General features: G+C 33.9%; 1 protein-coding gene across 11 annotated transcripts; it reads left to right on the top strand.

Annotated features, from left to right (window-relative positions):
• Window positions 1–1,399: 1,399 nt before the first annotated feature.
• Window positions 1,400–25,384, top strand: LOC136413475 (uncharacterized). 11 transcript variants are annotated; one of them, XR_010752475.1, is made up of 7 exons: window positions 1,400–1,533; window positions 1,868–1,976; window positions 3,566–3,692; window positions 5,444–5,580; window positions 11,852–11,986; window positions 18,226–18,359; window positions 24,518–25,384. XR_010752475.1 is itself a non-coding variant. In XM_066397057.1 (5 exons), the coding sequence occupies exons 3-5, from the start codon at window positions 14,765–14,767 to the stop codon at window positions 24,529–24,531; spliced, it is 342 nt and encodes a 113-aa protein (XP_066253154.1). In that variant the 5' UTR covers window positions 13,355–14,479; window positions 14,532–14,702; window positions 14,755–14,764; the 3' UTR covers window positions 24,532–25,384. The 11 variants fall into 11 exon arrangements, 2 of the variants coding, with proteins under 2 accessions (XP_066253154.1, XP_066253155.1); XR_010752474.1 differs by lacking the exons at window positions 1,400–1,533; window positions 1,868–1,976 and adding an exon at window positions 3,088–3,238; XR_010752480.1 differs by lacking the exons at window positions 1,400–1,533; window positions 1,868–1,976; window positions 3,566–3,692; ... (1 more) ...; window positions 18,226–18,359; window positions 24,518–25,384 and adding exons at window positions 4,936–5,125; window positions 7,879–8,044; window positions 8,098–8,268; window positions 8,321–8,506.
• Window positions 25,385–27,511: the final 2,127 nt, after the last annotated feature.

The following is a 27,511-nucleotide window of genomic DNA, read 5'->3' as shown; positions in this document are numbered from 1 at the left end:
AAGTATACAAACTATAGTAATAAATTTTCTTTCCTTCTGACCCAATCAAAACTGATCTTTGATATTATTGGAAAGCAGTCCTTTCACAAACGACAACGTTATTTTCGGTGAGTTTCTATTTACCACTCATTTGTACTTTGAAGTTATCCGATCTGATTTTCAAGATTGATGGGATATTAATACCCTCGTACATAATTAATGATACGTACCATAGCTGTCTTCCTTTTTATCAAAAAAACCAAAGCCAAAAGATGTGAAATTATCGTTTAAACCCGATGAGGTGAAAAACGTTCTACTACCCAATAGTGCAAGCTGTTAATATTCTTTAAAGTATCCGAAATACAGCATCATTTTGGGTTTTAATTTTTGAGATTTTTTGGTGCCGAAAATGACAGTTGGAAACAAATGCCTTTACACTGGTTACACTATCTCAATGGTGGTATTCAAGGTTAACATAAGTCCAAGATTTAAATTTTTTTTGCTTTTCAAGCATCAACTGTGTTCACCTCTGGTTTGAGCCGAAATCATTTGCCAATTTTAATTATTCTGGAGACAACTCTAGAAGTTTTAAGATTTTTTAAAAGTGTAAAGAATGTCGTGCGTTATTAATAGAAATTGCGAATTGTGGATATTTTAGTAGAGGCTTGTTCCTATATTGTTGTGACACGACATTTATGGCTATTGTTTATAAGAAAATTAAATTTGTTAGATCATATACAATATGTTAAAATTGATAGTGACTTTTATTTTGTTATACATATTAATTACCAACGTGAAGTAGGAAATTCTAAATGAATATTTTTTTTGAAAAAGTTCCGACTTTGTTTTCGATGGATTTATCTTTGAAACAAGAAATGTATTTGTTGGGTCCTTGTTAGTTTCTTTTTATCATTCTGTACACGTAACTGATATTAAAGAGTGTTATTTGGAAGTACTAAAATTTTATTTGTGGAAGGGCACAAACAAAATTGCAATTTAGTACATTATTCATTTTCTTTATTAATAATTATTACGATTACAAATTAATTCTTTAATAATCATGGTTTAGTAACGAGCAAGACGTTATTTTATTTAATTTATTCATCTATTAGGAACATAAGATATTCTCGTGGGCGTATTACCATTGGTAATTTTGAGGTTTTATTTTAGGGGGAGCATTGAGCATCGAGTTATGAAAATTTCGTACTTGCAATTGAATTTAATATATATACGCTTTATCATTGAATTAAATGATGGAAATTTCCATTGAATTATTTATTTTTCTTTTATATGTGGCGTCATCTGGGAATCTTGGTAGTAAGCACTTGCAGATTTCTTCTTTGTGGTAATTTTGCGTACATCATGAATGACAATAATGACATTTTGGACTATGAGAGTTCTTCGTTTGTTTATTTACATTAATTGAAGTGTGGAAATTAATTTAAAATTTTACGTTTGAAATGAAAATATTATGTTATTTAAAATTGAGAAGAAAACAACAAGGTCGTTATATCAGTAGATCGATAGAATATCTATACAACTAAGAACTAGAAGGTAAGAAAGAAAAGAAACCCATTGTTGAAGAAGTTTTCAATAATTCTCTATTTCCAATACCCATTCTAATGCTTACAGACCATACAAACTAGTAGTAAATTTCTCTTTTCTAACGCAATCAAAACTTATTTTTGGTACCGTCGTAAAGCAGATTTTCATAAATGATCACATTATTTTTAATCATCTTAGAGTCATCTTAGACTTGTAATTTGAAATTATCCAGTGTGAGTTGCAAGATTGATGAGATTCCAATACTCTTGTGTATAATTAATGATATCAAATATTACATTCTTCGTGGAATGGTACGTACTATAGCTGCCTGTCTTCTTTTTAGCACAAAAACTGCAGCCAAAAGATATGAAATTGTCGTTCCAATCAGAACGCGGCGAAAAAGATTCTACCAGCCTCGATAGTGGAGGCATTCCTGACGTTGATGTAAAAAGGTAAAAATTTGAATTTTTTCAGTGCTAGACTTCAGTTAAAGTTATGCAACTGAAAAAACTTGTTATCGAATAAACAATTTATATATAAAATGAATTGAACCACTATTACAATACAGTATATCAATTTGAAAACGAACCTTTAGCGATTACAGAAAATACGTAAATATACCAAAACACGTCGATTTTATTTTCAAGGGGAATATTCTTTTAGGGTTCTTTAATAAATTGCATGCATCCACTAATGGAGTTTGAATTATACCCCATCTGAAAGGTGTTTTATTTACCTTTCCAAAAATATCTTTTCTTTCATTGAGAGATTTTTAAAAAATCACGTCCAAAGTATAAACAAGCTTTATTATCAATTGTATTGGAAAAAAATTGTTTATTAAGATCTTAATTATTCTAAATAGCGTTTATTATTTGTTAAATAAGGATAAAGTTAATCGCTTTTAAACTTTAATATTTATAGAAGCCTTTACTTAAATTTCCTTACACGCAGCTGTAATTCTTCCAAGTACGTTCAGTTATGACTTAACGTGAATTATTACACAGATTTCACGTTCATTTGTTCTTTTAATTTTTTGTAGTAGAACTTTAACCTTGAATAGAATAATTATAAAATAATATAGGTCAGTAAATGCGTCGTTTTGAAGATACCTGTGATATATTATTTTTTAAGGGAAAAAACTAGATATATTTCTGTACGTATTGATATTTAAGTTTTTAGATGATTTTAATATGTATATAAGAATACATAATGTAAAGGTACTAACGATTTTTGTGACGATACAGGAGTTATGTGTATATCATAGAATTGTAAATTTGGAATTGTTGACGCATATGTTATGTGAAATAATTGTGTCAAGACATAAGGTATTCATAGCGGGATCAATTTGGATTAAATGGTGGATGCGAAAGAATTTTTTAGGCGTGGCGCCATCTGGGAGCATGGGTTATAAATTTTTTCTTTGTGTATACTTGTAGATTTCTTTTTTGTGTGCTTTTACAGATTTCTGTTTCGTGTGCATTTGTAGATTTCTTGTTTATAGGAATTTTCTGTTCATCGTGCATAACAATAATGACATTTTTCAGTAATTGTGCTGTGAGAGTTTTTCGTTTGTTCATATTAATTGAAATGTGAAAATTAACTTAAAAGTGTGCGTTTGAACGGAAAATGTGGAATTTAAACTTGAAAAGAAAAAAACAAAAGTGCTGTCATCTTAGTCGATCGATAGAATATCTGTGGAATTAGGAACTAGGAGGTAAGAAAGAAAAGAAACCCATTGCCGAAGGAGTTTTCAATAATTCTCCATTTCCAATACCTATTCTAATACTTACAGACCATACAAACTATTAATAAATATCCCTTTTTTCTAATGCAATCAAAACTTAATTTTGGTACCGTCCTAAAGAAGTTTTTTCATAAAGATAATTGTTTTGCCTCAAGTTGTACTTGTCATTGGAGGTTATCTCCTGTGAGTTGCAAGATTAGTGGGATTCCAATACTTTTGTGTTTAATTAATGATATTTTGAATATTACATTCTTCGTAGAAAGATACGTACTATAGCTGCCTGTCTCTTCTTTTCAGGACGAGGACTGCAGCCAAAGATATGAAATTGTGGTTCTACAATGAATGCAGCGAAAAAGATTGTACCATATCTAGGAAAGTGCAAGTTGCCTGCTAGTGGAAGTATTCTTGACAGCGACAGAAAAAGGTAGGAATTTAAAATTTTTATAGTGTTAGATGTGAATGAGAGTCACCATGCAATGGATGAAAATAATTGTTATCAAAGAAAAAATTTATATTCAAAATTAATCCAATGAATATTACAGCAGTGAGTTAATTTGAAAACGCCCCACTTTTGATATTTCTGGGATTATAGAAAATGTGTTAACATACAAAAATAAGTGGATTTTATTTTCAAGAGGGATGTTTTTCTTTGGGATTTTTTTATTAAATTGGAAGTACTTTTTAGTAGGGGTGAAAAAAACCACTAAGATTTAAAATGGGTAGCAAAGTTGAGTGATACCTAATTTGAAAGGTTTTTTTAGGAAAAATAATGTTTAAAGCGTAAAGAAGCTTCATTATTAATGGTATCGAAGAAAAATTAGTTATTAAGATGTTAATTATTCTAAAGGGCGTTTATTATTTGTCAAATAAGAATAAAGTGAATTGTTTTTACACTTTGATATTTCTAGAAGCTTACACTTGAATTTGCTTGCATGCAGTGGTAAGTTTACTTAAGCTTTGTTGTGAATTATCATATGGACGTCACTTTTAATTTGTTTTTTTCCTTTTTTATAGTAAGACCTTAAAAGTGAATAGAATAATTACTTTTAAGAACGTTTCATACCAATATAGGTTCATAAACCTTTTGTTTTAAAAATATCGGGTGTGGAAAATTTTAGAAGAAATTTTAATTATTTTTCATAACTTTCTTAAAATAAATTTACCTATGAAATATTAACGTTTTGTCGTAATTATTATTTGAGTGTTATGGATCAGGAATATGTAGTAATTTAAGATAGAAAATAAACTATATATTATTTTTAAGGAGATTCGGTAAGTATTCATATTTAATTTTTTAGATGATTTTAATATGTATATAAGATAAGAACACATAGTGATGTTAAGGTAATAATGATTTTTATCACGATACAGGAGTTATGTGTATAAAATAGAATTGTAAATTTGGAATTGCTTGATGCATACGTTATGTGAAATAATCGTGTTTAAACAATGGGTATTCATAGCAGGACCAATTAGGATTAAATGGTGGATGCGAAAGAAGAGAGATTTTTCTGTGTGGCGCCATCTGGGAGTCTGCGTTGCAAGTTTCTTCTTTGTGTGGTTTTGCAGATTTCTTTTTCGTGTGTTTTTGCAGATTTCTTCTTCGTGTAAACTTGTAGATTTCTTGTTTGTGGTAATTTTCTGTACATCGTGCATGACAATGATGACATTTTTTAAATAATTGTGTTGTAAGAGTTTTTCGTTTGTTTATTTATATCGAAATGTGGAAATTAACAAATTAACTTAAAAGCGTGCGTTTGAAAAGAAAATGTGGAATTTAAAATTGAAAAGCACAACAATAAAAGTGGTGTCATCTTAGTCGATCCATAGAATATCCGTGGAATTAGAAATTAAGAGGTAAGAAAGAGAAGAAACTCATTGTCAAAGGAGTTTTTAGTAATTGTCAACTTTCAATAACTATTGTAGTATTCGCAGATTAGATAAATTTGACTTTTTTCTAACGCAAGGAAAACTTATTTTGGGTACCGCCTTAAAGCAGCTTTTTGATAAAGATCATACTGTTATGATTCAACTTGTACTTGTAATTTGAGGTTGTCTAGTGTCGAGTTGCAAGATTGGTGAGATCCCAATATTCTTGTGTTTAACTAAAGCTATTGAATATTATATTCTTCGTGTAAAACGTATGTACTATAGTTGCCTCTCTTTTCTTTTCAGGACAAGAACCGCAGCAAAAGGATGTGAAATTGTGTGTGCGTGTGTGTGTCCACTCGGAATGCAGTGAAATGATTGTGTCATCTCAGAAAGTGGAAACTGTTTGCTGGTGGAAGTATTGCTGATGGCGACAGAAAAAGGTAGGAATTTAAAATTTTTATGGTGTTAGATTTGAAGGAGAGTTACTATGCAACGAAAGAAAATAATTGTTATCAAAGAAGTAATTTATATCGAAAAGAATTGAACGAGTATTACAACAGTGTATTAATTTGGAAACGAACCACTTGATATTTCTGGGATTATAGAAAAGGTGTTAATATACAAAAATAAGAGGATTTTATTTCCAAGAGGGACTTTCTTTTGGGGTTTGGTATTAAATTGCAAATACTTTCTTGTAGGGATGGGAACAATCACTAAGATTTTAAATAGGTTGAGTGATATCTAATTTTTTTATTTATTTTTTTTCGTTTTATTGAAAGGTTTTGGGAAAAAATTATGTTCAAGCCGTAAGGAAGTTTCATTATTAAATGTTTTGGGAAAAATGATGTTTAAACTGTAAAGAAACTTCATTACTAAATGTTTTGGGAAAATATGATGTTTTGTCATTAATGGTATGGAAGAAAAATTGTTTATTAAGATATCAATTATTCTAAAGGGCCTTTATTATTTGTTGAATAAGAATAAAGTGAATTGTTTTTAAACTTTGGTATTTATCGAAGCTTTTACTTGAATTTGCTTGCAAGTAGTTATAATTTTTGCAGGTAAGTTTGCTTAAGGTTTTTGTGATTTATCATACAGCTTTTACCTCGATTTGTTCTTTTGCTTTTTTGTAGCAGGACTTTAAGAGTGCATAGAATAATTACTTGGAAGAACATTTCATACCAACATAGGCTCGTAAACGTTTTGTTTTGAAGACATCGAGTGTGGAAAATTTTAGAACAATGAGGTTATTTTCATAACGTTTTTAAATTAAAATTACCTATGTACTATTAAAGTTTTGTTACAAAAAGGTGGGCCACCGTATTTAGTATTTCATGGTGTGTTTTATTATTGCAAGTTCTAAAATTGAAGGAGTTCTAACCTAGATGAAGATTCGCGGTTTTTTTTGCGACGTTGCCAGTTCCTCCCTTTTCTCCGAAAACGAAAATGGATGATATAATTTTCATTTGATCTTTGAATTTCACGGTGAAATAGCACATTTAACAAATTAATTGCTCAGGGAAATTATTTATCATCCTATTTTAAATAGGAAAAACCATCCCCGAGGTATTTCGGGCAGTAAACGTGTTAAAAAACACCTAAGAAACCGATGATGTATCAATTATTACTATTGGGTCATGAGTATTTGCATTTATTCGATTTAAATGGTTGTTTTAATAATTATTATGAAAATTTGGAAACAAAAACACGTGTAGTAAAGGATACCGATGAAGGAACGGTAATAATTGATACATGATTGATTTATTAGTGGTTTTTTAACACATTTACTGCCCGAAACACCTGGGGTGGTTTTGTCTATTTGAGATATGATGATGAATGAATTTCCGGAACAGGGAATTTGTTGAATGTGCTATTTCACCGTGAATTTGGGGAAGGTGTGAAAATGATAATTTTTGAGAGAAAGGGGGGAATGGGGGATATTTTTGCAGAGAACTGGGGATTTTGATCCGGGTTAGAATTTCTTAAAATTTTAGGATTTCTTGCACAAGCCGGCAACACTGTACGGCACCGGGCCCAAAGAGGGCCCGGACAAAGTGACGGACGCGACGCAAAGTTACGTGGAGGCGATTGGCCTCCAGGTAACTTGGCGAGGAGTCGGCCAGTTTGGCCGACCCCTCTTTGGGGGTCTTCAACCTCGTTTTTCGGATTCGGCAGAACGACAACGTCGACATATCGGAGTCATCCCCTTAGAGAGCGGGGGAACGCGGGAATTATTCATGGGGCCAGCATGAATAAGGCCTTTGTTCCCGGCGCTCTCCGAAAAGATGGCGGCGACATGCGCCGCTGCCGTTAACTGGTCTCGAATCCCGAGTAGATGAAGACGATGGGAATCGTCAAAAGCGCGAATGTCTATACACTTAATTTTCTGGAAGCGGTAGGGTTTTCGCGTGGCTCCATCTTTTAGTTGTCGGAAAAGGAAGTTAAAATTGTAAAAGACGAGAATGAGATAACCTCGTGGATTGTCAAGAGTGTCTGGAAAAAGTAAATGAAGATGTAAAATTTTGGAAGTTAATTATTAAAAAATAAAAGAATTGATTATCTACTGGATTCAAGATTAGAAGATTGCGATCCACAAATTTACAAAGTAAGAAGAAAGTAAAGAAATACTGGATTTTTCCATAAAATTTACTCTAACAGTGGAATTTGAAATGGTACCGTGGATGGAGAAATATTATAACAAAGAGGTAAATTAAGGATCTAAGAGCATACATTTCTAGGAAGCAAACGGAGGGACGTATTAAAAAAGGGAACACAGAAAGAGTGGGTCTGGAACAAGTACCTTTTTGGTTAGGTTTACAAGCACGAGATTAGTAGTGAGGATTTTAAAGAGAAAACCTAAAAGGATGGACCGAACGTTTAACCTACACATTAGGAAGAAAGAAGGTCGGTTGCTCCTCAGATTTGATATAAATAAGATTAAACCATTAAGATTATAGAGGATTTCCTCGACAGATCAACAATGACCAAGGAGCCAGAGGTAGACACACTTAACTTTATCCAAAATTTGTAAGGAAAGTTGGATTATTGCTCGTATTCATCGATAGGAAAGACACATTTTTGAGTGGAGGACCGAAAAGAATCTAGGTTAAGAGCAAAAAGATACCAAGGTAGTACATTGTAGCTTTATCGAAGAATAGTGCTTTATTTATTTCTTCTTAGCGAAAAGGATATGATTTATAAGGGAAGGAAAGAGGGTGGTTACTTGGATACATGGAATTTTGAAAGACAAAAATAGGAAATTACAAGAACAGCAAAAGTGAAAATGATCGAATAAGCTGACTGGGGCCGAGTAAAGGGAAAAAGAAAGGCAGCCAAAGTATTTTTTCATCAGGAAGGAGATATAGAGATTTGGAGGATTGCAAGTAAGTGGATTATTAGGAGAATGCTTTTTGTCTTAAGAGGAATAGGAATTTCTTAGTTATTTTGATGCATCAGAAGGACATTTGATTAATTTAAAAGGAATTGTGTGAAAAATTGTTCCATAACTTATGGATTATTTTGGAATTGAATATTTGAGAAAATAGAGTATTTAATTGGAGCACCGTACTACCGGAAAGGGTAATTTTATTTTGAATTTGTATGTGAGTATAGTAGGTAGGGTGTTTTATGGATATTTGGAAAATTCACCATTATAAGTATTATTTGTCTTATTGGAAATAATTTATTTAAAAGGTAAGAGACAACAGAAGTTATTACACATTGAAGATTAAAATTGATTTATGTAGAAATGGTGAAAATATATTGTTACATTAGTAGATATTGTAGGAAATTAAATTGTGATTATTATTTAAGTGTTATAGGTAAGGAGGATGTAGTAATTTAAGATAGAAAATTAACTGTGTATATTATTTTTTAAGGAGAAAAATTAGATAGATTTCTGTAAGTATTGATATTTAATTTTTTAGAAGATTTTAATATTTATATAAGGTAAGAAGAAATGGTGTAAAGGTACTAATGATTTTTGTCACAATATAGGAATTACGTGCATAAAATAGAATTGTAAATTTGAAATTGTAGATGTATATGCTATGTGAAGTAATTCTGTGAAAATATTAGGTATTCATAGTAAGTAAAGGTAGGGATATAGTACAGGATTTCTCAGGGTATTTTTCTTTTGAGGGAGTGGATAAAAGATACGGAGGAGAGGTAGATGGAAAAATGTACGAGAAACATGCATATAGAATGTAAAACTTTAAAGAAGAGGAGAGATTTAACTACTAAAATAGGACTTTATTTATTATATGGAGGGATAATATAGACATGTAAGAAGAACGGGAGGGAAGGCAAATAGCTGCATAAAAGAATGGAGAAATTTGTTAGTAGATTATTTGTTAACAGCAAAGATTATTCCTCCTGGATTTCGAGAATAAGACTAAGAAAGAACATTTATTTCAGAAGGAACAAATGAGCATGCATATTAAAATTAACGATATTAATGAAGGTATTAGGTAACTTATGGAAAACTTGTTTGGAAGGATAGAATAAGGAAAGTTACATTATTATATTTTATTAGTGTTAGTATGTAGTCATTGCCAACTAGGAGCTTCCTAAAATTGTAGAGGAACTTTAGGGCTTAGAAAAGCCATTCGGGCGATTTTTCTCGGAAGATCTTTGGAAAAACACCGTTTTTTCAGGATAACTTGGGGATTCTTGTACAAAATGGTGAACGAGATTTATTCACTGGAACCGTGAAGTTAGGAAAAGTAATTACAGGAAAAAACCGAAATTGTGAGGTCTAAGTGGAATTAGGGACGACGAATTTGGAAGGTTTAGCGATTTGGTGTTTTTGGAAATTTTTAAGCAGCTCAGGAAGGGCTGAAAAAAGACTTGGAAGAAAAAGCATTGGACAAGTCAAGTGAGAAGTAGAGATTGCACGGGGGTACAGTATTCATTGGAAAAGATATAAGAGAGAAGGTGGAAAACAAGATTGGTTTATTTTGAGGAGGGTTTGAACAAGTGGAATGGTGTGTAAAATAAAGGGATGAATTTGGACGATATGGCAAATGAGGTTTTCTTTAAAAAATATTAAAAGGAAGATGGATTATAGAACGTTATAGATTTGAAAGATTTTTAAAGAAATTATTTTAATTGTTTCTAAATTAACATTATGTATGATAATTTTTTATAGTGTTGTTTACGTATAAGTAGGATATTTATTAGTTTTTAACTTTTGTAATTGTAAACTAACGCAAAAGAGATAATAAGAGGGACAGAGGAGGGTAGGTTGACGTAGCCTTTTTAAGATAATAGGATGCTCCACATAATTTACACACAAGTGGGCCAAGTGTGCAAATTATTGGGATAACATTAAACTGGCACCAACAGGTACTATCACGGTTCTAAAGGATTTATTAGAACTGGGAATTTGCTAGTCTGCTTTTTCGTGTTTTTACTACATTTTATGATTGATTAATATTTTATACTTTGTTTCCTACAGTAGTAGATTCTTTATGTAGTCTACACACTGTGCTGGTGAGATATAATTTGTATTATTTCGGAATTTTATTAGTGTTTTAGCCTTTTGTGAGATAGAAAAGTAGGACGTATGTTCTATTTTAATTATACAGGGTATAGGGAAATAACTTTGTCAAATTTAACCGACGATCGAGAACATTATTTGAAACGTAAAGTTTTTTTGAACAGGAAAGAGAAACGTTTGTAAATTGACGAATTTTTATTTAGAATTAGAAAATTAGAAAGGCTAACCCGAACTAACCAGGATTAGAATGGGAAGTACGAAGGTAGCAAAGTTATTTCCCTAACACTGTATGTTATATTTACGGCGGGTGCGTGTAATCCCCGGCGAGTTGGGATTGACGAAGCTAGAAACGTAACGTTGCTTTTGTATTTAATGAGAAAGTAAAGCTAATAGGGAAATTACCGTGATATTTGAGGAGATTTAATTTTTGGACGTCGTCGTAAAGAAGGGAACTATTAAACTGAGTCATTTAAAATGGCCATTCGAAGTTGAATCATTAGTAGAGTCAGCTGTGGAATTTTACACGAGAGAAATAGAAGATGAAAAGTAGGTCGCAGCGGGATCGTACGAATTTGAACGACAGGGGAGAGTGAGGTTATATTGCTTTATTTATTACTACTTTTAACTTTGAAGATTTCGATTAAACATTTAAGCAATTTTTTAAGAAAAGAGGTCGAATTGTTTAAAGAATGAACAATAATTGTCGAAAATGTCGTCCATTCACTTGAACGTACAAGTTTACCAGAACTTTGATACTTTTGAAGACAGTGTCGAAATTTCTGTGGTGATAATTGGTCACTGCCCAAATTCGTGCTTTGAGACTTTGATTACGTGTACTTACGGTGTAAAAGTGTTATTTTATAAAACTGGGAACAAGAAGCAACCCAGAGGTGTGATGTGCGGGGGCCAAGGTGGGTAGATATGCTTAGTGCACGAACTTATTAAACGATCGATTGACTTCTCGAAGGTAAACTAAGGTTATAAGAGCTGTGGTTATATTATGTTGAACATAACCGTGTGGTAATTTGTCTAAAATGTAAAGCAACTTTTTGATAAAGATGTGATTGTTTTGAGTTAATCGGTACTTGTACTCTGGGGTTATTTAATGTGAGTTGCAAAGATTCCAACGTTCTGGTATTTAAGTAATGGTATTGAATATTATATTCTTCGTGGAAACCTATGTACTATAGCTGCCTCTCTTTTCTTTCCAGGACAAGAACTGCAGCCAAAGGATGTGAAATAGTGTGTGTGTCTGTGTTCGTCCTAAATGCAGTGAAATGATCGTGCCATCTCCGAAAGTGGAAGCTGTTTGCTGGTGGAAGTATAGCTGACGGCGACAGAAAAAGGTAGGAATTTAAAATTTTTATGCTGCTAGATTTGAGGGAGTGTTACTATGCAAAGGAAGAATATAATTGTTATCAAAGAAACAATTTATATTCAAAACGAATCGAAAGAGTATTAAAACAGTGAGTTAATTTGAGAACGAATCACATTTGATATTTCTGGGATTATAGAAAAAGTGTAAATATACAAAAATAAGGGGATTTTATTTTGAAGGGGGACATTCTTTTGGTGTTTTTTTATTAAATTGCAAGTACTTTCTAGTACGAAGGGAAAGAACCAGTAAGAATAAAATTGGAAATTGTAAATAGGTAGCAAGATTGAGTGATACCTTATTTGAAAGGTTTTTTTTTAATTTTTTTGGTTTTCTGGAAAGGTTTTGGGAAAATTGAAGTTTAAGCCATAAAGAAGTTTCGTTAAGAAAGGTTTTTGGGAAAAATGATGTTTAAACCTCAAAGAATCTTCGTTACTAAATGTTTTGGGAAAAAGGATGTTTCCTTATTAAAGGTATCAAAGAAAAATTGTTTATTAAGAGGTTAATTATTCCAAAGGGTCTTTATTATTTGTCGAATAAGAATAAAGTGAATTGTTTTTAAACTTTGATATTTATCGAAGCTTTCACTTGAATTTTCTTGCATGCAGTTATAATTTTTGCAGGTAAGTTTGCTTAAGGTTTTTGTGATTTATGATACAGCTTTTACCTCGATTTGTTCTTTTGCTTTTTTGTAGTAGGGCTTTAAGAGTACATAGAATAATTACTTGGAAGAACATTTCACACCAACATAGGCTCGTAAACGTTTGGTTTTGAAGATATCGAGTGTGTAAAATTTTAGAACAATGAGGTTATTTTCATAACGTTCATAAATTAAAATTACCTATGTACTATTAACGTTTTGTTACAAAAAAGTGGGCCACCGTATTTAGTATTTCATGGTGTGTTTTATTATTGCAAGTCCTAAAATTGAAGGAATTCTAACCTAGATAAAGATTCGCGGTTTTTTTTGCAACGTTGCCAGTTCCTCCCTTTTCTCCGAAAACGAAAATGGATTATTTAATTTTCATTTGATCTTTGAATTTCACGGTTAAATAACACATTTAACAAATTGATTGCTCAGGGAAATTAATTATCATCCTATTTTAAATAGGAAAAACCATCCCCGAGGTGTTTCGGGCAGTAAACGTGTTAAAAAACACCTAAGAAACCGAAGATGTATCAATTATTACTATTAGGTCATGAGTATTTGCATTTATTCGATTTAAATGGTTGTTTTTATAATTATTATGAAAATTTGGAAACAAAAACACGTGTAGTAAAGGATACCGATGAAGGAACGGTAATAATTGATACATGATTGATTTATTAGTGGTTTTTTAACACATTTACTGCCCGAAACACCTGGGGTGGTTTTGTCTATTTGAGATATGATGATGAATGAATTTCCGGAACAGGGAATTTGTTGAATGTGCTATTTCACCGTGAATTTGGGGAAGGTGTGAAAATGATAATTTTTGAGAGAAAGGGGGGAATGGGGGATATTTTTGCAGAGAACTGGGGATTTTGATCCGGGTTAGAATTTCTTAAAATTTTAGGATTTCTTGCACAAGCCGGCAACACTGTACGGCACCGGGCCCAAAGAGGGCCCGGACAAAGTGACGGACGCGACGCAAAGTTACGTGGAGGCGATTGGCCTCCAGGTAACTTGGCGAGGAGTCGGCCAGTTTGGCCGACCCCTCTTTGGGGGTCTTCAACCTCGTTTTTCGGATTCGGCAGAACGACAACGTCGACATATCGGAGTCATCCCCTTAGAGAGCGGGGGAACGCGGGAATTATTCATGGGGCCAGCATGAATAAGGCCTTTGTTCCCGGCGCTCTCCGAAAAGATGGCGGCGACATGCGCCGCTGCCGTTAACTGGTCTCGAATCCCGAGTAGAAGAAGACGAAGGGGGTCGTGAAAATCGCGAATGTCTATACGCTTGTTTCTTTGGAAGCGGTGGGTTTTTCGCGTGGCGCCATCTTTTAAGGGTTCGGAAAGGTAGTTAAAACGGTAAAAGACGAGAATGGGATAACCTCTCAGATCGTCACGAGTATTCCGAAAAAGTAAATAAAGATGTAAAATTTTGGACGTTAATTATTAAATAATAAGAAAATTGATTATCTGCGGGATTCAAGATCAGAAGATTGGGATTCAGAAATTTCCAGAGTGAGAAAAAGTAAAGAAATACTGGATTTTTGGATAATATTTACTCTAACAACGGAATTGGAAATGGTACCGTGGATGGGAAAATATTACAACAAAAAGGTAAATTAAGGACCTAAAAGCATACATTTCCAGAAAGCAAACAGAGGGAGTTATTAAAAACAGAACACAGAAAGAAATGGTCTGGAACAAGTACCTTTTTGGTTAGGTTTACGAGCAGGAGATTAGTAGTGAGGGTCCTCAAAGGAAAACCTAAGAGGTTAGATCGAAAGTTTATCCTAGATCTTAGGAAGAAAGAAGGTGGGTTGCTCCACAGATTTGATATAAATAAGATACACCATTAAGATTATAGAGGATTTCCTCGACAGATCAACAATGACCAAGGAGCCAGAGGTAGACACACTTAAGTTTATCCAAAATTTGTAAGGAAAGTTGGATTATTGTCCATATTCATCGATAGGAAAGGCACATTTTTGAGTGGAGGACCAAAAAGAATATAGATTAAGAGCAAAAAGATACCAAGGTAGTACTTTGTAGCTTTATCGAAGAATAGTGCTTTATTTATTTCTTCTTAGCGAAAAGGATATGATTTATAAGGGAAGGAAAGAGAGTCGTTACTTGGATACATGGAAATTTGAAAGACAAAAATTGGAAATTACAAGAAGAGCAAAAGTGAAAATGATCGAAAAAGCTGACTGGGGCCGAGTAAAGGGAAAAAGAAAGGCAGCCAAAGTATTTTTTCACAAGGAAGGAGAAATACGAGATTTGGAGGATTGCAAGTAAGTGGATTATTAGGAGATTGCTTTTTGTCTTAAGAGGAATAGGAATTTCCCAGTTATTTTGATGCATCAGAAGGAAATTTGATTAATTTAAAAGGAATTGTGTGAAAAATTGTCCCACAACTTATGGATTATTTTGGAATTGAATATTTGGAAAAATAGAGTGTTTAATTAGAGCACCGTACTACCGGAAAGGGTAATTTTATTTTGAATTTGTATGTCAGTACAGGAGGTAGGGTGCTTCATGGATATTTGGAAAATTCACCATTATAAGTATTATTTGACATAATTTGTTTAAAAGGTGAGATAACAGGTGTTATTATAAATTGAAAATTAGAATTTATTTGTATACACATAGTGAAAGTATATTATTTTTGAATTAGTAAATATTGTAGGAATTGTGAATTACATTATGATTATTATTTAAGTGTTAAGGATAGAAAGTAAACTGGATATATTATTTTTTATAGGAAAAAACTAGGTACATTTTTGTAAGTGTTGATATTTAATTTTTTAGATGATTTGAATATTTATACAAGATAGGAAATGATAGTGGTAAGGTACTAATAATTTTTGTGAGCATATAGAAATTATGTGTATAAACTCGAATTGTAAATTTGAAATTGTAGATGTATATGCTAAGTGAAGTAATTGTATTAAAATATTAGGTATTCATAGTAAGTAAAGGTAGGGATATAGTACTGGATTTCTTAGGGTATTTTTCTTTTGAGGGAGTGGAAAAATGTACGAGAAACATGCAAACAGAAAGTAAAACTTCAAAGAAACTGGATAGGATAGCAATTAGGTGTGAAGGGTGGATGCGAAAGAAGAGTAGGAATTTAAACATAAGAATAGGACTTTATTTATTATATGGAAGGATAATACGAGCATTTGTAAGAAAAATGGGAATGAATGAGAAAGAATGTATATTAGAAAAGTAGAATTTGCCAGTAGGTCATTTATGTATTTATAGTTCATAAGAAAGTAAAGATTATTACTTTTGAATTGTAACAGTAGAGGTGAGGAAGAACTTATGTATATTTTAGAGGTAAATAAGAGGAGCTTTTAGAAGGAACAAATGAACACGTACATTAAAATTAGAGATAATTTATGGAAAACCTATTTGGAATGATAGAATAAGGGAAGTTATTACTTTATTATATTTTATTAGTATTAGTAAGTAGTGATTGTGAACTGGGAGCTTCTTAAAATTCCAGAAGAGCTTTTGGAGGAGCTAGAAAAGCTATTTTGGCAATTTTTCCTGGAAGATCTTTGGAAAAACACTGTTTTTTCAGGATAACTTGGGGAGTCTTGGACAAAATGGTGAACAGGATGTATTGACTGAAATTGTGGAGTCAGGAAAATTGACTATGGGAAAAAACCGAGATTGTGGAGTCCTAAAAGGGGTCTAACTGGAACTTGGGATGATTAATTTAGAGGATTTAGGGATTCGGTGCTTTTAAAAATTTGTAAGAAGTTCAGGAAGGAAGGGAAATGGTCAGTGGAGATAAGATTTTTTCCTGAAAGAGGAGAACTGGAAAAAGACTTGGAGGAAAAAAGCATTAGGCAAGTGAAGCGAGAAGTAGAGATTGGAGTACGAAGGTGCAGTAGTCATTGTATAAGACAGGAGAGAAAAGACAACTAACAAGATTGGTTTATTTCGAGGAGAGTGGGGAAAGTGATAGGATGAATTTGAACGATAAGGGGAAAGAGGTCTTCTTAAGAAGACATTAAAAGGAAGATGGATTATAGAACATTAGAGATTTTAAGGATTTTTAAAGAAATGGTCTTAATTATTTCTAAATTAGAATACTATTTAGGGATAAGTAGGATATTTATTAGTTTTTACTTTTGTAATTGTAAACTAAGGTAAAAGAGATAATAGGATGCTCCACATAATTTGCACACAAGTGGGCCAAGTGTGCAAATTATTGGGGTAACATTAAACTGGCACTAGCAGGTATTTTCACGGTTCTAAAGGGTTTATTAGAACTGGGAAAGTTGCGACGGTAGAGACAAAAACAGGTGGCGAATTTGCTAGTTTGTGTTTCTATTCTTTTTTTATATATTTGCTTTTGAAGAAACACGGAAAAGTATTTTATATTTGTGCGTTTTACACATTATTTTTAAATTGAAGAATTTTTCACGAGTGCTGTAGTCTTTCGTTAGAGAGACTATCATTTTATTTTAATTATACATCGTGTCGGGGAAATAACTTCGGAATAGGAAAGAGAAAGAAGATTCGTAAACGTAACTATTCTCATTTCTTTGGAAAAAGAGAGACACATTTAAAGAATTGGCAATGTGTCTTTTAGTTTGTTTCATTTGGATGCTTCTTTAGAATAAGAGAAATTAAAGTAGGAAAGTTATTTCCCTAACACTCCGTACATTTAGGATAAGTGGGTGTCATCGTTAGTTACTTGTGAAGGACGACGAAATTAATATTAAATTGCAACATTGCTTTTATAAGCAAGGAGACGAGGAAGTAACGAAAAGAAAGAGGACGGGATGATTTCCGCGCATTTTCGGAAGTTATCGTACCGAGGGAACCATCAGAACCGACATCTGCACCGAAAATTGACGTTCGAAGTTTGCACGAGAGAAACGGAAGACGAAAAGTAGGTCGCGAGGAACGCATCGCGTAGCTCGACCATTTTCTGTCAAAAAGAACTTTTTGACAGAGCGGAGAGAGGTTACGTCGCCATATTTACTTTGTATTTCGAAGACGTTAAGGCGTATGACTAATTTTTAACAAAATTAGTCTAATCGTTCGACAAATGAACAATAATTGTAGAAAATGTCGTCCATTCACTTGAACGTACAAATTTACCAGAACTCCGATACTTTCGAAGACATCGCGGAGAACCGGTGGGGTGATAACTGCACACTGCTCAAATTCGTGCTTTGAGACTTTGATTAGGTGTGCTTACGGTGTAAAAGTGTTATTTTATAAAACTGGGAACAAGAAGCAACTCACCCAGGGGTGTCAGGTGGGTAAATATGCTCGGTACAGGAACTTATTAAAGGAATGACTACATTCTCGAAGACAAACTAAGGTTATTCGAGCTGTGGATGAAGGAATTTGTCTAACAAGTAAAGCAGCTTTTTGATAAAGATCAAATTGTTTTGAGTCTTATATTCTGAGGTCATGTAGTGTGATTTGCCAAGATGAAATGTAAAGATTTCAAAGTTCTCGTGTTTAAGGATATTGAATATTAAATTCTTCGAGGAAAGTATGTGCTATAGTAGCCTCTCTTTTCCTTCCAGGACAAGAACTGCAGCCAAAGGATGTGAAATTGTGTGTATGTGTGTCTACCTCGAATGCAGCGATAAAAATGGTGTGATCTGGGAAAGTGCAAGGTGTCCAGTAAAGGAAGTGTTCCCGAAGGCGACAGAAAAAGGTAGGAATTTAAAATTCTTATGGTGCCAGATTTGAGGGTTAAGCAGTTGACGAAAATAATATTGATAAGAATTGGAAAGAGTATTTTAACAGGGTGTTAATATGAAAACGAACCACCTCTGATATTTCTGGGGTTATAGGAAAAGTGTAAATATACAAAAATAAGTGGATTTTATTTTCAAGGGGGAGTTTGTTTTGGGATTTTGTATTAAATTGCAAGTACTTTTTAGCAGGGGTGGGAACAACCACTAAGATTTTAAATAGGTGAAGTGATACCTAATTTTTTAAAGAATTTTTTGTCTTTTTATTAAAAGTTTTGGGGAGAAATGATATTTAAACCGTAAAGAAGCTTCGTTACTAAATGTTTTAGGAAAATTAATGTTTAAACAGTAAAGAAGTTTCGTTAAGAAAGGTTTTTGGGAAAAATGATGTCTAAACAGTAAAGAAGCTTCGTTACTAAATGTTTTGGGAAAAAGATGTTTCCTTATTAAAGGTATCAAAGAAAAATTGTTTATTAAGATGTTAATTATTCCAAAGGGCCTTTATTATTTGTGGAATAAGAATAAAGTGAATTGTTTTTAAAGTTTGATATTTATCGAAGCTTTCACTCGAATTTGCTTGCATGCAGTTATAATTTTTGCAGGTAAGATTGCTTAAGGTTTTTGTGATTTATGATACAGCTTTTATCTGGATTTGTTCTTTTGCTTTTTTGTAGCAGGACTTTAAGAGTACATAGAATAATTACTCGTAAGAACATTTCAAACCAACATAGGCTGGTAAACGTTTTGTTTTGAAGATTTCGGGTGTGGAAAATTTTAGAACAATGAGGTTATTTTCATAACGTTCTTAAATTAAAATGACCTATGTACTATTAACGTTTTGTTACAAAAAGGTGGGCCAGTGTATTTAGTATTTCATGGTGTGTTTTATTATTGCAAGTTCTAAAATTGAAGGAATTCTAACCTAGATGACGATTCGCGGTTTTTTTTGCGACGTTGCCAGTTCCTCCCTTTTCTCCCAAAACGAAAATGAACGATTTAATTTTCATTTGATCTTTGAATTTCACGGTTAAATAGCACATTTAACAAATTAATTGCTCAGGGAAATTATTTATCATTCTATTTTAAATAGGAAAAACCATCCCCGATGTGTTTCGGGCAGTAAACGTGTTAAAAAACACCTAATAAACCGAAGATGTATCAATTGTTACTATTGGGTCATGAATATTTGTATTTACTCGATTTAAATAGATCTTTTGACAATTATTATGAAAATTTCGAAACAGAAACACGTGTAGTAAAGGATACCGATGAAGGAACGGTAATAATTGATACACGATCGATTTATTAGTGGTTTTTTAACACATTTACTGCCCGAAACACCTCTGGGGTGGTTTTGTCTATTTGAGATATGATGATAAATGAATTCCCGGAACAGGGAATTTGGGGAAGGTTTGAAAAACATTTTTTTATTTTGAGAGAAAAGGGGGGAATTGGGAACTGGGCAGAGGAAACTGGGGATTTTGATCCGGGTTAGAATTTCTTAAAATTTTAGGATTTCTTGCACAAGCCGGCAACACTGTACGACACCGGGCCCAAAGAGGGCCCGGCAAAGTGACAGACGCGACGCAAAGTTACGTGGAGGCGATTGGCCTCCAGGTAACCTGGCGAGGAGTCGGCCACTTTGGACCGACCCCTCTTTGGGGGTCTTCACCCTCGTTTTTCGGATTCGGCAGAACGACACCGTCGAGAACACATCGGAGCCATCCCCTAGAAAGCGGGGGAACGCGGGAATCTTTCATGGGGCCAGCATGAAAGATGCCTTAGTTCCCGGCACTTTCCGATAAGATGGCGGCGACATGCGTCGTTGCCGTTAACTGGTCTCGAATCCCGAGTAGATGAAGACGGTGGGAATCGGCAAAAACGCGAATGTCTATACACTTGTTTCTTTGGAAGCGGTGGGTTTTTCGCGTGGCTCCATCTTTTAAGGGTTCGGAAAGGAAGTTAAAACGGTAAAAGACGAGAACGGGATAACCTCTCGGATCGTCACGAGTATTCCGAAAAAGTAAATAAAGATTGAAAATTTTGGACGTTAATTTATTAAAAAATAAAAGAATCGATGATCTACGGGATTCAAGATGAGAAGATTGGGATCCAGAAATTTACAGAGTAAGAAAAAGTAAAGAAATACCGGAATTTTGGATAATATTTACTGGAACAGTGGAATTCGAAATGGGACCGTGGATCGGGAAATATTACAAAGAAAGAGGTAAATTAAAGACCTAAAAGCAAACATTTACAGGAAGCAAACGGAGGGGCTCATCGAAAAACAGAACACAGAAAGAAAGGGTCTGGAGGAAATACCTTTTAGGTTAGGTTTACGAGCACCAGATTAGTAGTGAGGTTCTTCAACAGAAAACCCAGCAGGAAGGATCGAACATTTAACCTACAAATTAGGAAGAAAGAAGGTGGGTTGCCCCACAGTTTTGACATAAAATGATGGAACCATTAAGATCATAGTGGATTTCCTCGACAGATCGCCAATGACGGAGGGGCCAGAGATATAGACAAGGAACTTTACCAAAAACTTGTATCGAAAGTTGGATTATTGCCCACATTCAAGGATAGGAAAGATAGATTTTTCACCGGAGTAGTCGGATTCAAAAGAACTTAAGTTAAGGGCAAAAAGATAGCAAGGTAGTACTTTGTAGTTTTATCGAAGGACAGTGGTTTATTTATTTCCTCTTAGCAAAAAGAATAAGATTTATAAGGGAAGGAAAGAGGAAGCTCACTAGATGGATACATGGAACTTTGGCAAGAGAGAAGTAGGAAATTACGAGAACAGCAAAAGTGAAAATGATCGAAGAAGCTGACTGGGGCCCAGGAAAGGGAAAAAGATAAGGGCCAAAGTATTTTTTCACAAGGAAGGAGATTGTGAGATTTGGAGGATTGCAAGTAAGTGGATTATTACGAGATTGCTTTCTTATGTTAAGAAGAATAGGAATTTGCTTGTAGTTAATAAGTAATTTGTGAGTTTAATTTTGAAAGTTAATTAAGAATTTTCTAGTGTCTAGTGATGTATCAGAAAGATATTTGATTAATTTAAAAGGAAATGTGTGAAAAATTGTACCATAACTTATGGATTATTGTGGAATTGTAATTTGAGAAAGTAGAGTATTTAATTGGGGCACCATATTACTGTAAAGGGTGATTTTATAAGTTAGTACAGTAGGTAGGGTGTTTGATTGGTATTTGGAAATGTAAGGTGAAATGTTCACCATTATAAGTATTATTAGAAATAATTGAGGATTAGATTTTATTTATATAAACATAGGAAAAGTATATTATTTTTAAATTAGTAGATATTGTAGGAATTGTGAATTACATTGTGATTATTATTTAAGTGTTAGGGATAAAGATGTAGTACTTTAGAATAGAAAGTAAATTGGATGTATTATTTTTTATAGGAAAAACTAGGTACATGATTTGTAATTGTTTAGAAGATTTGAATATTTATATCAGATAGGAAAGCATAGTGTAAAGGTACTGGTGATTTTTGTGAAGGTACAGGAATTATGTATTTGAAATTGTCGATGCATATGCTAGGTGAAGTAATTCGGTTAAGACATTAGGGGTATTCATAGTAAGTTTAAGTAGGTAGGGACATAGGAAAGGATTTTTTAGGCAATTTTTCTTTTGAGGGAGGAGATATAGGTGGAAAAATGTAACAGAAACATGCACATAGAATGTAAAACTGCCAAATTTGAGAGAAATTGGAAAAGATAGGAATTAGAAGTAAATGGTGGGTGCGAAAGAAGAGGAGGGATTTAAACATAAGAATAGGAATTTATTTATTATATGGAAGGATAACTTGAGCATATGTAAGAAAAATGGGAAGGAATGTATATTGGAAAAGTAGAATTTGCCACTAGGTTATTTATGTATTTATAGTTAATAAGAAAGTAAAGTTTATTTCTTGTGAATTTCAAGGATAAGAGTAAGAAAGTACATGTATTTCAGAGGGAAGTAATTAGAGCTTTTAGAAGGAACATGTAAATTAAAATTAGTGATATTTATAAGGGTATTAGGTAACTTGTGAGAAACAAGTTTGTAAGGATAGAATAAGGGAAGTTGCATTATTATATTTCATTAGTGTTAGTATGTAGTCATTAGATATGTGTCAGCTAGGAGCTTCCTAAAATTGTAGAGGAACTTTAGGGCCTAGAAAAGCCATTTGAGGAATTTTTCCCGGAGGATATTTGGAAAAAGTCTGTTTTTAAGGATAACTTGGGGATCCTTGGACAAAATGGTGAACGAAATTTATTCACCGAAATTGTGAGGTCTTAGAAAGGATGTAACCGGAATTAAGGAAGAAGAACTTGGGAGATTTAGCAAAGGGGAAGATTTGAAAGAGGCTTAGGAAGGGGCCGGAACTGGTGAAGGGAGATAAGATTTATTCTGAAAGATGAGGAAAACTGGAAAAAGACTTGGAAGAAAAAAGCATTTCCAGCAGTGGACAAGTCAAGTGAGAAGTAGAGATTGGAGCACTGTGGTGCAGTATTCATTGGAGAAGAGAAGAGATAAGAAAAAAGGTGGAAAATATGATTGGTTTATTTTGAGTATAGTGGGCAAAGTGATAAGATGAATTTAAACGATATAGCGAATAAGGTCTTCTTAAGAAAGCATTGAAAGGAAGATGAATTTGAACGATTTTTAAATTAAGATATTATGTATATAGGATAATTTTTGTGAATGTAACATTAATAGAGAATAAGAGGGACAGAGGAGGGTAGGCTGAAGGGGCCTTTTTAGGATGGCCCACATAATTTGCACACAAGTGGGCCACGTGTGCAAATTATTGGGGTATTATTAAACTGGCACTACTAGTAGGTACTTTTACGGTTCTAAAGGATTTATTAGAACTGGGAAAGTTAAGAAAAAGAGAGGTAGGGAATTGCTCGTTTGCTCGTTTACTTTTCCAAATTTGTACTACATTTTATGATTGATTAGTATTTTATACTGCGTTTCCTATAGTAGTAGATTCTTTGTGTAGTTCACGTACTGTGTGGGTGAGATATAACTTGTATTATTTTAGAAATTTATTAGTGCTTTAGTCTTGTGTGAAATAGACTATTAGGACGTAGGTTCTACTTGAATTGTACAGGGTATAGGGAAATAACTTTGTCAAATTTAACCGACGATCGAGAACATTATTTGGAACGAAGAGTTCTTTTGAACAGGAAAGAGAAACGTTTGTAAATTGAGGAATTATTATTTAGAATTAGAAAATTAGAACGGCTAACCGGAACTAACCACGATTAAAATAGGAAGTAGAAAAGTAGCAAAGTTATTTCCCCAACACTGTACATTTACTGTAGGTGTATAATTCTCGGCGGGTTTCGATTGACGAATTTTAGGTTAGCATTAGCAGTCAGCCGTGGTAATTTACACGAGAGAAATAGAAGATGAGAAGTAAGTCGCAATTCGATCATGCGATTTGGAATGACAGAGTAGAGTGAGGTTATATTAATTTATTTATTACTATTTTTAAGTTTGAAGATTTCGATTGAAAATTTAGGCAATTTTTTAAGAAAAGAAGTGTAATTGTTTAAAACATTGATAATAATTATGGAAAACGCGGTCCACTCATTTGAAAGTTGAAGTTTACCAGAACTTTGATACTTTTGAAGACATTGTCGAGAACTTGTGTGGGGTGATAATTGCACACTGTCCCAATTCGTTCCTTGGGGCTTTGATTACGTGTGTCGATTGTCTCGGAAGTAATTTTTGAAAACTGGGGACAAGAAGTAACCCAATGGTGTAAATTGGAATTGGTCGAAGGATTCCACATAACATTCTCGAAGATGAACTGAGGTTATACGAGCCATGGCTCCATCACCTCGGACATAATCCCATCGTACTTTGTCAGGGTGTGCGGATGAAGGTATTTGTGGAACAAGTAATGGTGCTTTTCAAAGTATTTGAGGATTATTTGTATTTTAGATTTGCATAGTTTGAGAATTTGCACATTCCGAGCTATGAAAGTAGGTATTATGACTGAGGAGTGTTGGGAATGATGGAAATGATGGATTCAGAAGATTATTATGTGTATTATGTGGTGTCTCATGGGACTAGGTGCAATGAATTGTCATTGTTTCAGATTCCGAAGGATGAAGTACTCGGAACACTTGCATTTTGTGATGGGTGCCACAAGAGAAGTCGAGGGGACAATGTCTTCAAGAAAGCATTGAAGGTTTGAAGCTGCTTAATTAATTTTGTGAGAAAACAGATGAAATGCATAGAGCAACTGAGAAAGGAAAAGGGAGAAATGGAAGGAACCAATGGTAGGTAAGTGATGAAAGTAAGAAGTAGTGATAGGTCGAGGGATTTGAGAAGAAGAGTATTTTGTGAGGAACGAAAAGTGAATTGTACTTTTTCCTAGAAATTTGAGAGTCGAGTAGATGTGTAATTGGTACTCGAGCAGTACAGTTTGTGATATTGTGTGGTTCTTTAGCATTGCTCATGACTCGTGTAACAAGAAATGGTGGATTCTTTTGAATTGTAAAAGGGGTTAAGGGATAAATAAATGGAAAGATTTGAAAGTACATTGAAGAGTACTAGTTTCTTAATGAATTTTTGAGAGAAACATATGAATTTAGTAAAAGTGCAAGGAAACTTTTCGTTCCTAGATAGGAAATGAGTGTGTTTTCGATTTAATGATTATGAAAAGTGTTATTTTTGATAAAAGATGAAATTTAAAATTGAGACAACTAATTTTCTATGGTTTATGTATTATTTAACTGATTTTTGATAACATTTCTGTTTGTATTCTACTAACTGGATATTATATTTATTAAATTTGTGACTCTTTTTGTATTACTTTTGATGACTCGAAAGAAGAGTACTTGTCGAGGTGATACATTGGAGTGGTGGTATATTTGGTAACTGTATATTATTTATTATTATTATTATTATTTAAGAAGCTTTTAGAACTAAAAGAAGGTTGTTTCTTCTGACTGCAACTAATAAAAGCAGAATTGAAGGATTTTGTGTGAGATTATTTCTAAACCTGTTACCCGATGAATAGGAAAGTGGTCTTTTGGGATTCGTGAGAGGATTGGGTTTACACTGTTTTTCTTACTTTAGGGAAAAGTAGTAACTTTTTATAGGTATTGTCTATATTTTTGGAAACATTCCCCGCAGTATTATGACTGATTTAGAGCTTGTAGTTTGTAAATTTAGTATATTTAGTATTTATTGATGAATATTATTGGTGTTTCTATGAATGAAGAAGAGATACATGGTCTGGATTATATTGAGAGATGGGTAAAGTGTGAATAAAGACATGTACTCTTATTTATTTATAATTAGAGGATAGTTTAGATATTTAAAAAAAAGTGACACATTAAAGGGTGGTATATATTGATTATTAAATTGTATTGTGAGGGTCAGGATGCACTGTGGAAGTTTGGGGATAGAGGGAAGATAGAGAAACTAAAGTAATTTGTATTTTTCTGATTTGACTGTTTATTGGGAAATTGAATAACTTTGAATTTTGATGTAAAGGGGAGATTATTGTTTGACTTAAAGTGTGTAGTAGATTTAGGGGGACATTTCCAGTGTGATTTTGAATTTTTTAGATTTTCACGGGTGTTACTATTGATTTGTAATTATTTAGATAGAACTATTGAGATAATGTTTGTATTTCTTTATTGCTGAGATGATGTATTACTTATTTGTCTGTCTGATACTGCGGGGAAAGAGATTAGATGATTTGGAAAGTATTTAAAAAAAAAGGGACATTCTTAGGGAAGATGAGATTTGGGAGGGGGAACTGCGGATTTTAGAAAAAAGGGAATAGAAGAAGATGGGGGATTAAGGGACATTATGGAGGGAAATTGAGGGTTTTACTTATAAAGGGGGATGAGGGATAAGGGACAGGAGTATTTGGATACTATAAAAAAAAGGATGAGGGACAGGAGTACGGGAACATTAAAAAAAAGGGATGAGGGAGAGGAGTATGGGAACATTATAAAAAGGAGATGAGGGACAGGAGTATGGGAACATTTTAGAAAAGGGATGAGGGATGGGAGTACACGGAATAAGGATGAAGGATAAGAGTGTACTAAAAGGGGATGGAAGGAATAGAGGATGAAAAGAAGGGATTAAGAAGGAGGATAAAGGGGGGACTAGAAAGGGATGAGAGATAAGGTGAGTATTAGAAAGGAGCAGAGAGGATTGGCAGGATAGGAGGAGAAGACGACGACGATGCTGCAGCAGAAAAGGGGGACTAGAGAGGATATAGATTTTAAGAAGGAGGGGGAATGGGGGCTTTTATGAGGGATGAAGGAAGGGGGGCTTTAAAGGAAAGGGAAGGAAGGCTAGAAGGTGAGTATTTTAGAAGGGATGAAGGATAAGAAGAGCTTGGGAAAAGGGAGGATAAGAGAGGGAGGGGGATTGAAGGCTTTTGGAAGGAAGGTGGGATTATGAAGGGGATGGAAAAGGATGGGGGAATGGGATGAGAAGAGAGGGGACTAGGAAGGGAGCTAAGGAGGTGCGAGAGGGGAAAGGGGATTATAGGGATGAGGGAAAGGAGTAGTTGAATTGGGAAGGGAAAGGGATGAGGGAAAGGAGTATTTGAATTGGGAAGGGAAAGGGATGAAGGATGGGAATTTGTGAACTCCGGAGAAGGGGGATGAAGGATAGGAATTTGTGAACATTAGGGAAAGGAGTATTGATATTACAGTGAGGGAAGAGAGTATTGATACAATGGGGGACGAACGATGAGGGAGCGGAGTATTCTAACGGGAGATGCTGAGGAAGAGGGATAGGAGTAAGCTAACTAGAGATTGAGAAAGGAAGGGATTAAGAAGTGAGCTGGGGGGAGTAGGGATGAGGGACAGGAGTGTGTAGATATTATTAGAAGGGATGAAAGAAGGGACAGCAGAGGGATGATGAATAGGGGACTAGTGAGAAGGGGATTATAGTGCTATAGCGGGGATAAGAGAAGGCACGGAAAGAGATGAGATGGAAAGGGTGAAGGGGAGAGATTGGAAAGAAGGGATGTGTCTTTTAGGGAAGGAAGTATTGATATTACTAGAGAACTGGGATGTAGTGGGAGGATATAGGGAAGGATTCGGAGATATTTCCAAGG

Source organism: Euwallacea similis, chromosome 14 (assembly GCF_039881205.1).
Source record: "Euwallacea similis isolate ESF13 chromosome 14, ESF131.1, whole genome shotgun sequence".
Taxonomy (NCBI): Eukaryota; Metazoa; Arthropoda; class Insecta; order Coleoptera; family Curculionidae; genus Euwallacea; species Euwallacea similis.
Note: the sequence above shows the minus strand (reverse complement) of the source record. Positions and strands in the feature narration are given on the sequence as shown.

Excerpts from the sequence above, each read along its gene's own strand:
- LOC136413475 (XM_066397057.1), top strand. The coding sequence starts at position 14,765 with ATGATTTATAAGGGAAGGAAAGAGAGTCGTTACTTGGATACATGGAAA. Across the intron at positions 14,959-18,225 it reads CGAGATTTGGAGGATTGCAA|GACAAGAACTGCAGCCAAAG; the intron begins GTAAGTGGATTA and ends TTTTCCTTCCAG.